The 10,218-nt window shown below is 40.7% G+C and overlaps 1 protein-coding gene across 1 annotated transcript; it reads left to right on the forward strand.

Moving 5' to 3' along the window:
• The first annotated feature begins 8,177 nt into the window (after positions 1-8,177).
• LOC110566700 (gamma-crystallin E-like) lies at positions 8,178-9,816 on the forward strand. Its single transcript, XM_021664593.2, has 2 exons — positions 8,178-8,420; positions 9,480-9,816. The coding sequence occupies exons 1-2, from the start codon at positions 8,298-8,300 to the stop codon at positions 9,750-9,752; spliced, it is 396 nt and encodes a 131-aa protein (XP_021520268.2). The 5' UTR covers positions 8,178-8,297; the 3' UTR covers positions 9,753-9,816.
• The last annotated feature ends 402 nt before the right edge of the window (positions 9,817-10,218 follow it).

Consider the following 10,218-nt stretch of genomic DNA (forward strand, 5'->3'; position numbering starts at 1 on the left):
CAACACTAGAGAAACTTTCAAGGTCCCCAACCAAAGTATTCAGTTCCACTGTCTGTCCATAGTAAGAAATGAAAGTCACAGTCTCAGGCTGTTCAGTGGCTCAAGATGATCAATGTGGCCAGCCCTATGGTCTATGGGCAAGAGGAGTCTCTCTCTCTCTTTCTCTCTTTCTCTGTCTCTCTGTGTCCATGTCTGTCTCTCTGTCTCCCTCTCTTGTTCCTCACCTCCCCTTTTTTGAGTGCTCTTTGGGTAATTGTATATATGCCAATATTCACTAAAACTATGGATGCTAGCTCTCTGAACTCATTGTGTGGTCATTTAGTTGAATATTTTTTAAACACAGTAGAGTAGATTTACTGGACTCAAAGATGATAGTTTGTTGAGCTATTTTATTTATTATCTAGCATTCATAACAACCATCTGAAGCAAAACACCAGTTTTTCCATTAATAAAATGAGGTAAGAAATAGTGAAGTCTTGGGAAAATCAATGAGAAAAGGAACACAAGACATTGCATTGTGCGCAATGGGTATCTGTGATGGATAGCTGCACCACATTTGCAGTGTAATGAAAACATAATGAGTACTTAAATTAGCCAACTGAATTGACTCGAGTTGAATCAGATTAAAATGCCTGGATGGTTCTTGTGTTCACAGCTGCTAGGGAGCTGGATAGAGGTGTTATAATAAAACTTATTATTTTATAAAAGATCTTTTACAAAAAACAAAACAGCAACAAAAAACAAAAATAAAAAACAAAAACAAAACAAAACAAAAACCCAACCCTTGCTCTATTTTCTAGATCAAGCAGGAGAATCAAGGCACATATTCTGTAAGGCTATTTTACTTGATGGGAAGGACATGATCTATGTGGATGACAGGATGATGGGGCAAACTGTTGATTAGCACATGAGGTAGAGAAAGAGAATGTATCCAGCAAGGTAGCCCAAATGGTTCAACCAAATCTTCAACTTTCAGTATGTAACACTGTATAAAACTTTGATGAACTCTCTGACTAAAGTACTAAATAATTGTATCTTCTCCTCCAAACATTACAGTGCCATTGAGCTGTATTTGTACAGGCTATACTCTTGGGGAAGGAATGATATCTCAGTAAAGCATGAGGATCCACTGTAAATCCATATAAGCTTGGGATACAATTTTGATCCTCCATCTTCTTTTCAGATAATTATCATTGTTAGCTTGTAATACACGACTGAGCTCCTTAAGCATTTTACTTATGTGAATAGGATTTATGCGCAACACAAATATATTTTTGTGTTTAATTGAGCTAGCTGTACTTTTCAACACTTTGCAAAACTTTCTACTTATGTGCTTGTCTTTTAGTTTTGTTTTGTCTTGAATTTGGCTACCGATAATAGAAATCACCTTTGTGGGTGCTATGAAAAGAGAATGCGGTCTCTGAAGGGTAGCCTGCATTTTAGGAATTGATTCAGTGATTTGCTTTTGTAAATGCTCAATGAACTGAAATATACTTGCAGGTCCAACATGATTTTATCTGAGGTTTGGGCCTGTTTCTGTTAATTTTATTTTATCAAGGACTCTTCCAGACCTTTTGCTGAAGTTACTCATCCCGGCTATCATGGTCCTTCCAGAAATTACGACTGCAGTTTCTGTTTCTGGGTAAAGGTGATTGTTGACTCAGAAGTCTGGTTCCAGTAAACTGGGACAATTTAGCAGCTCAATGTAAACCCAGCCCGAGCCTGAAGATGAAACAGCCACAGCTGGTAGGCAGCCTGAGCTACCGTTGTTTCTTTTGCTCTTCACTCAGGTCAGTGAGAAAGGATAGGGCAAGAGGATGAACATTCACTTACAGAAGCAAAGCTCTGTCCAAGAAAAGTCTCCTGACAGCAGAGAGGACAGAGATAAAGAGACATTTCAGAGCCTCCCCTCACTCTGCATTTCCATTCCATGAAAAAATATTTAATGGGATCTTAAAATTTTTTAATTGAAAAATTTCATACAATATTTACTGAGCATGCTTTTCTCCTTCCCCATCTCTTCCCAGATCCTAGTGATTTCTAGTTATGGAATTACATGTATTGCCATGTTTTGGTTTTTTTTTTTTTAACTACTGAACATAGAGTAAATGTATTTGTGTCTCATGGGTATGTTTCCTGATCTATAAAACACACAAGTTTTTTTTGTTTTTGTTTTTCAAGGAAAATTGAGAGAATTCTCCAATTAGGCTAGTCCCCTGGTAGCTAGACCAAGTTCTAATGGATGGCCCAACACTCAAGGGTATGAGCAGCACAAATTTGACTCAGTGGTTTATCAAAAATAAAAGGGTATGAAAAGGGTATAGAGAGTAGATCTGGGAAGAGTTCTGAGAAAGAGTGGAGGGGACAAATATGATCAGAATATGTGGATGCATGTATCAACTTAAATTATCAAAGGATTAATGAATGTACAGTTAATTAAAAAGAAAGAAGTAAATAAATATGCAGTGGTCTTGAATAAAATAATTACATATTTTCCCATGGTTCTGTGTTAGTACACAGATAGTGTAGTCCCTACACTCTTTCTTGGATATAGTACTCTTCACATGATCCACTTTTTACCGGATTTATTGAGGTGAAAAGATTGTCCACTGTACAGATGATCCTATCTGGTGAGGTCTAAGAGTGTCACTAATCTATTGTTTTAGAGATAAAGAGAGCATGCAGTATCAAGTAACAGCTTGATACTATTTCCACTTAGACAATAGAAGTAATAGGCTCATCCCTGGGACCTACGAGATGCCTCACCCTGTGTTCTGGCCGGATTTACAGCAGAGAGGAAGCTTTCCAGTCAGTACCAACTTGCATTCTCCATGCCCTGTGACCAAACTGTGTGGTGTCTTCAACAACAGGATGTTACCATCAGTTTCTGGTGGACAACCAAGAGGGTGTGTGTGAGTCTCTGGACAACCCTAACAACTCAAGAGAAGACATACAACACCCAGGGATGGGCTATTTATTTGGTGACATATAGCTCCAGGGAAGAGCATTTTCATCGCCTGCATCAGGTAATTATAAGTGCTAGTGGCACTCATCAAATTATAGCACTCTAGCGTGTGTGCACACACACTCATATTTCAGAAGCTTTTCCATATATGTGCATCTGTGAGAGGGAGAAGAATGAAACAAAGGGGCGGGGCTAAAAGAACATAGATAATAAGAAGGGAGGAATAACGGGAGAGGAGGTGTCAATAACGAGACTGCTCTTTTATAACACAAAGGAATTTAGTTATCTTGACACGAAGATGATGAGCGTATGAAAAGAAATTCCTCTAAATACATTTCTATCTGTTCACCTAATTTACGTCTGAGCTGAAAATTGATTTTTCCGTTAAACTAAATACTGATCTGAGGAAATAAAAGCAAATCTAGCAGAGTATTCCCAATTCCCACTTAAGCAGAATAAACAAATCACAAAATCTGTCTGGTTTTCATTTTAAACACCCTCTGGCATTTTTTTCCTCCTCCTTTGGCAGAAAGTAGAGTTTTGATTGTGTGTAGAATTTTAAGGGTTAAAATTGATCTGTAAGACATCTGGAATCCCTTATCTGAGGGAAAAGGAAACAAATAAGGTTGTGTGAGTGTCTGTATTGAATTAGTTTAGGTAAACTGTTTACTTTTCTTATTGCTATGACCAAACACTGGTAGAGTACTAGAGCGAGGGAAGCCTTAATCTAGTTCTTGGGCAAGAATGGGGCAGGGAAGAAGTAACAGCAGAAGGGTCCCTCAGTCTTGACCTCTCATCTCCTCCTATCTCCACCATTAAGAGGCAGAGAACATGAACTCAGGGGTTGGTTCTTTGATCACCACCCCCTGAGGGGGGAACAGCCTTCCCAGGCCACAGAGGAAGACAATGCAGCCAGTCCTGATGAGAGCTGATAGCTTAGGGTCAGATGGAAGGTGGGGAGGACCTCCTCTATCAGTGGACTTGGAAAAGGGCATGGGAGGAGATGAGGGCGGGAGGGTGGAATTTGGAGGGGATGAGGAAAGGGGCTACATCTGGGATACCAAGTGAATAAACTATAATTAAAATTAAAATTAAAATTTAAAAAAAGAAAGCAGTGAACAGGAATTTCTGGAGCTCTCCGTTTTTATTCAGTTGGAGATCCCACCCTGTGAAATGTTGCTACTTATATTCTGGAGCGCATCTCCCCACCTTAGATTTCTATAGAAACAATCTCACAGACTCACTTTGAAGTGAGTGTATCTCCTAGGCAAATCCAAATTTTCTCAAGTTGATAGTGAAGATTAACTACCCAGCATACATCTTATTAAGCCCATGAGAGTCTAAATGTTTCAAAATAAATTACAAACGCTATGACACCACTTTTAGTGAGCTTTTAAATATTTATTATATTATATATTATAATATTAATTAGTATAGCATAGTATTTATTAATTATATTTAATATTTATTATATTATATATTTATTATATTATATATTTCATTGTACTAGATGGTATTTTATTCTGATATTCCCATAGTAAATGAAAATCCACTGTTTTTAAGATATGACCAACTCTATTCAGTGTTCTTTATTTTCTTTTTTAGAAAAAAAAAGCCAAGAGTTTTTCTTTTTGCTGTTGTTGTTTGTTTGTTTGTTTTGAAAAGTTTGACTTAACTTAGTATTGATTTATAGAGGCTTTTACAAAAACTTCCTACAGGCCATAATAATCTTAGATTTTCTTAGTACATTTTGCCAAAAGGATGAGAGATGAAGCTCAGCACTAGAATGAGAACAGCAGGAAGAAAGGGAGAGCAGGACAAGAGTCGTGACTTCTGTGCAGTGTTTGTTTGCTTATATTTTATTTCTTTAGGCCCTGATTGATTTACTTTTGTCAATACCGTAGTGAGCTACTTGGTAAAGAGAGATATAATGATTAACGTTTTCCCTGTAACAAATAAAAATAACCAAACCTATTCCCAGAGTTATTTTTTAATATTCTTTTATCTTGGTTGCATTGAATTGTTTTAGTAGTAGATATGTAAGATGTTTGAAAAGTTTAACAATATTTGTGGAAAATGATAATCTTAAATTTAAGTAAATATTCATTTTACTGTCACATTTTATAGATTCATTTGTCAGAAAGTGTGTGTTTGTATTATTCCAGATGAAATCTAGATTTAGATACCTTCACATCTGGATCATGTAATATGCATCCTCTTTCATTTTTCCTATTGCTTTAAAGTTGGAAATTTCTTTACTTTCACATCTATTTTTAGCATACAACTGATGAAGAAATGTTCTGTATATGGGTTTCATAGTCTGCCGTTCACAGCTGCCTTGTCAAACTAATTTTGGAATGAATTGTCTTACACTATTTTCTATCATAGATATAAATGCTATAAATTAATTGAAAGAAAACAGCTGTCATCCTGAATTAAAAAATTAGATCATAGGGTTTTATCAGAAGAGATTTGTGATTGATAGAGATGCCTTTTCTTCTTTGGATAATTAATTTTGCTGCTAATAATACTTTGCATTTGTTTCCAAGTCTCCCTTAAGAGTCTTGGTATTTTACGGTGATTGGTGTTAAGGAACTATTGCTGCCTCTTAATAATACAAAACTAATTACAAAATTCTGTTGTACAATATAGAATTTAGAATAGAAATATAATGTATAATCTTAAGTGTTTTACTCTTGGAATACCTTAGACTATTTTGGGAGATTCATTATATGTATCTCTGAAGGAGAATAGCTATTTCTCACAGAGATTTCCAAAGGTTCAAATAACAAAACAATCAACTAGAAACAGTATATTTTGCCAGATCACTTTAGGAAAGCTTATTGCAAGCCTTCAGGAGAAAGTATTTGGGAATCCTTGTTCCTTACATTTTCTATATTTACTTTCCAAGAACATACTTAGAAAGATATCCTTTATCTGACAATGATTCACCTGTCAATTTCACCCTGTGTGGTCATCGAAAGGGCTGACCTCACTCCCATTGCCTCCCCCCGAAAAAAAAAAAATCCATGATGGACCAGAGGATGAAGGGCTTAAGTTCTTTAGAAATCTTAGGGAGAAGCAAGGATAATAACATATTGTGTTTCTGCTAGGATTTTTGCTGAATGTCACATACATTATTTATCTTCTTTTAGTCATACAGGAAAGGAAGGGTCTCTCTCCATAATTTCTAACTGTGAAGGACTGTGGCTGTAGCTTAGAGGAACGACAGCTAATATGGAAGAAGCCCTGGCATTCAACCCCCAGTACATGGAGTGTGTAGAGCAACACTATTTGCTTTCCATTTCTTGGAAGAATTTATTTCACAATAATTCTGCTTAGCACAAAGCTCTGTGGATAGAATGACAGCGCAGTTGAAGTTTGAAGAGCACCATAACTACCTGCTCTCGTCGTGATTTCTAAAACAAGCAACACAGCTTGCCCTTAATTTCTATGCAAATAATGGCTAGAAAGAACAATTTAGAAGCCTTTAACAAAGGTATCTGAACTAAAACCAGGTTCTAGAACAGACCCTGAGTCTGAAAGGCATTCCTTGGGCATATCTCTTTGCCAGAAGTCTGGAGCTGTGCCTGGGACTCTTCCCTGATCCCTAGCTGCCCAGACCCTTTCTTATTCCTATTGTCCTTGTTACACTGTAATGACCTATTTGTTTTTTCAGACATTTTGCCATCTCAAAGGTTATTAGACCTACTACTCTTCTTTCTCTACAGATTTTACTTTTAAAACTAAATTGCTGCCAGCCTCAGGAAGCTTTTATACACATAAGGTAATTTTTTTCACATACTGTAACTAACAGATAATCTATTTGTATTATTAAGAGTATTAGGAGTGGCACAATCTAGCAAGGGTTTTGATGTATGTCCTTTTAAGATGTAATTACAGTAACTAAAGCATTATTTTCAAGTTAGAAAACACACGAGATGCTCTGTTTCATTGAGGGGAAATTTTGCTTCCTTCAGTGACACCCTGAGCGGCATTTGTTACTTCTGAGGTGTTTCTTCAATTTCTCAAACCTACTCTTTAAATGCATTGGAGAACTGAGGACAGAAATGTGAAGGGAAACAGTAAATACGGACTAAACAAGGCGAGAACTTCTAGAACAGTGGTTTGGGTCACGGGTGATTTTTCTACATCGCTCTCTAGGTGTACATTCAGCAGTGACTCAACACTGAGGGTGGTCATGGCTTGGGAAGTGAGGAAGGGAATATATTGTCTGTGTGAGTGGTAGAGGCCAGAGACTGCTAACCACCCCACAGTGATCCCAACGGTCCCCACAGTGTTTTCAGCCGGAATGCGACAATAGCATTCTAGTGTGGTTGGAGCTAGGGATGATAGGGGTGATCGTGGGTCCGGGTAGAAGAAAAGACCAGCCTTGGAGTGAGAGCCTAAACCAGTGAGCAAGCAGGCCTTGCTTCCCCAAAAACAGAAAACCAAACCAAACAACAACAGAGATTCTGCAAAACTGAGATTTCAAATGATCTGTATGTTGTTCACATGCATCGAGAAATCCCTGGGAGGGTCCAAGTTCCAGGGAGCAGAGCCCCGGGTTCCTGTTAAATCAGACCTTTCTGGTGACTCTCCTTGGTCATCCAATCCAGATCCCACTTGGAACACCATGTGGAGAAGGTACACTCATTCCCATCTGGACCCCCTGAACTTTCAGCAGTTCTTGAGCCTAAAAGCCTCAAGCTCCTAGGGATGCAGATCCCATCATTATCACGAATTGTTATTCAAATTCTCCTGGTCTGGGGATGACAAACTGATTAATTACAATGGTTAACTAGTTAAGCATCTTTACTCAATTTCAGTTCCTCAAATCAGCGCCATTTAAAGGCCAGAGCCGCATCAAGTGACCCTTTTAACCAGGTCAATGATTCGTCATCCATTCGAAAGCTCTGGAAAGTCTAAGAGAAAAACGTACAATAACCCACGCCTCCCCCACAGTCATTATATAGAAAGGAGAGAGAGAAAGTGCCTTGTCCTACCGGGGGGCCCCTTTTGTGCTGTTCCTGCCAACGCAGCAGACCTCCTGCTATATAGATCCTGCTCCCAGCCGCACACATCCAACAGAACCATCCCATCCAACCCACCAGCCATGGGGAAGGTGAGCCCAGAGGGCCCCGGGCCTGGGGAGGGAGCCGCCCTCAGCTCCAGGCCACACCAGGCCTCTGAGCCCTGCCTTGCCTTGCAGATCACCTTCTACGAGGACCGCGGCTTCCAGGGCCGCCACTATGAGTGCAGCAGCGACCACTCCAACCTGCAGCCCTACTTCAGCCGCTGCAACTCTGTGCGCGTGGACAGCGGCTGCTGGATGCTCTATGAGCAGCCCAACTTCGCAGGCTGCCAGTACTTCCTGCGTCGCGGGGACTACCCCGACTACCAGCAGTGGATGGGCTTCAGCGACTCCATCTGCTCCTGCCGCCTCATCCCCCACGTGAGTCCCTTCCTACGTCCCTCTGACCTTCATCCTCATCTTGTCCCTGATACAGTTACACTTACTCGTTGAGCAGAGGGATGGGGTGGCTTTCACCGTCCTTGTCGGGGTGCTCTGGGATTCAGGGAAATGCCACAAGCTCCTTAGAAGGACCTGTAACACTGAGAATTGCAATTCAGTTTTCCCTTTACCAGAAAAGGCTGGGTGTTCTTTTGGTGGGGCCCTGTGCGCCAGGCTTTGTAAAGATCCGATCTGGCTGCATACATAAGCCCTTTTGGAAGCTGTAATATTTTGAATGTATGGAGGATGGAACTTTAGCAAACAGCTGCCCGTTCTTCAAGTTATGTTGCTTAAGAGAATCTTCCCTACAGAGGAAGAAGACCCTGGGACAGCCTGCTGAAATGGAAGGTGAAATGGAAGGAGGTCTGGACCTCCTTCAGGGTAGTAAGGACAGGCAGCCTGAACTTCCATCGCTGTAAACGTTTCACAGTCTTGACCTGCACAGGCCTCTTGAGAATCTTTGACATTTGCTTTGGGTTTTATAAATGTGCTTTGCCAGGATACGTTAGAGCTGGGAGTTGAGCTCCGTTCTTTAGTTCATTTACTTAGTTCATTCCGGTGCTGTCTTTTTCCTGGCTTTTCGGAGTGCACCCAAGGCAAGCCCCCAACTTCCCATGTGTTGTATGCAGTCTAACCCTCAACTCTCAAAACTGAAATCTTCCTGCATCTATCTCCTAAGGGCTGAAGCTACAGGCATGCACCACCACAGCCTCTTTAAACCTAAATTTTAAGATGGTCTTGATCTCCAGGTTTGAAAACAGGGCCTGAAGCAAAACGAAGGGATAGATAGAGGGGTTGTGTGACTTGAGCTCTTCCACAGTGTCCTGTGACTTACCTGGTGTTGACCATTATTATTATTATTTTTAATTCAGTCACCTTTGGCATAGGAAAGACAAGGGAAGCCCATCCCCCAGGGCAGCTTGACACCCCAGGGTTCTGGCTTGCCAAGCTCAGGTCAGGTTTTCTGATGTCCCCTTGTCCACTGTTTCGGACACACAGTCCAGCTCTCACAGGATCAGGATCTATGAGAGAGAGGATTACAGAGGCCAGATGGTGGAGATCACAGACGACTGCTCCAATCTCCAGGATCGCTTCCACTTCAGCGACTTCCACTCCTTCCACGTGATGGAGGGCTACTGGGTCCTCTACGAGATGCCAAACTACCGGGGGCGGCAGTACCTGCTTAGGCCCGGAGAGTACAGGCGCTACCACGACTGGGGCGCCATGAATGCCAGGGTGGGCTCCCTGAGGAGAATCATGGATTACTATTGAATTTTCTAACTTTGCCCTTTCATCATTTGGAAGTTAATAAAATATTTCCTGTGTGTTCCATGCAGTTATGCAGTCCTTGCTACTTTGTTCATCTTTGAAGGGTGTGGTAAAACTGGAGACAGGAAAAGTGTGGATATTCTTACGCTCATGCTCAGTGAGTATTGTGAGCTGAGTAGCCCAGAAACTCATCCTCAGGAACCTGGGCCCCATCTACTCACTAGCTATAGGTGGTAGGGCAAGCCACTTAGCATTTCTGTGCCTCGGTTTCCTAATTTGTGAAGATGGGAGCAATAATACTCTTCTTGTGAGCCATTGATGCAAATTAAATGTCTTTGCATTTTTGTGTCATGGACAATGGCTTTCATATAGCAGATTCCCGGAAGCTGCTCCGTGAGCTCTCAGGTAGGGCATTTGCTTCAACTTTAGTGCTCTTAAAGTTGAAACTCCTTTGGGGTGATTGAAAGAA

Source organism: Meriones unguiculatus, chromosome 15, assembly GCF_030254825.1.
Source record: "Meriones unguiculatus strain TT.TT164.6M chromosome 15, Bangor_MerUng_6.1, whole genome shotgun sequence".
Classification (NCBI taxonomy): Eukaryota; Metazoa; Chordata; class Mammalia; order Rodentia; family Muridae; genus Meriones; species Meriones unguiculatus.

Bases quoted from the DNA above. Each gene is read 5' to 3' on its own strand.
- LOC110566700 (XM_021664593.2), top strand. From the start codon at position 8,298: ATGCTCTATGAGCAGCCCAACTTCGCAGGCTGCCAGTACTTCCTGCGT. The intron at 8,421-9,479 runs GTGAGTCCCTTC...TCGGACACACAG, and splicing joins CCTGCCGCCTCATCCCCCAC to TCCAGCTCTCACAGGATCAG.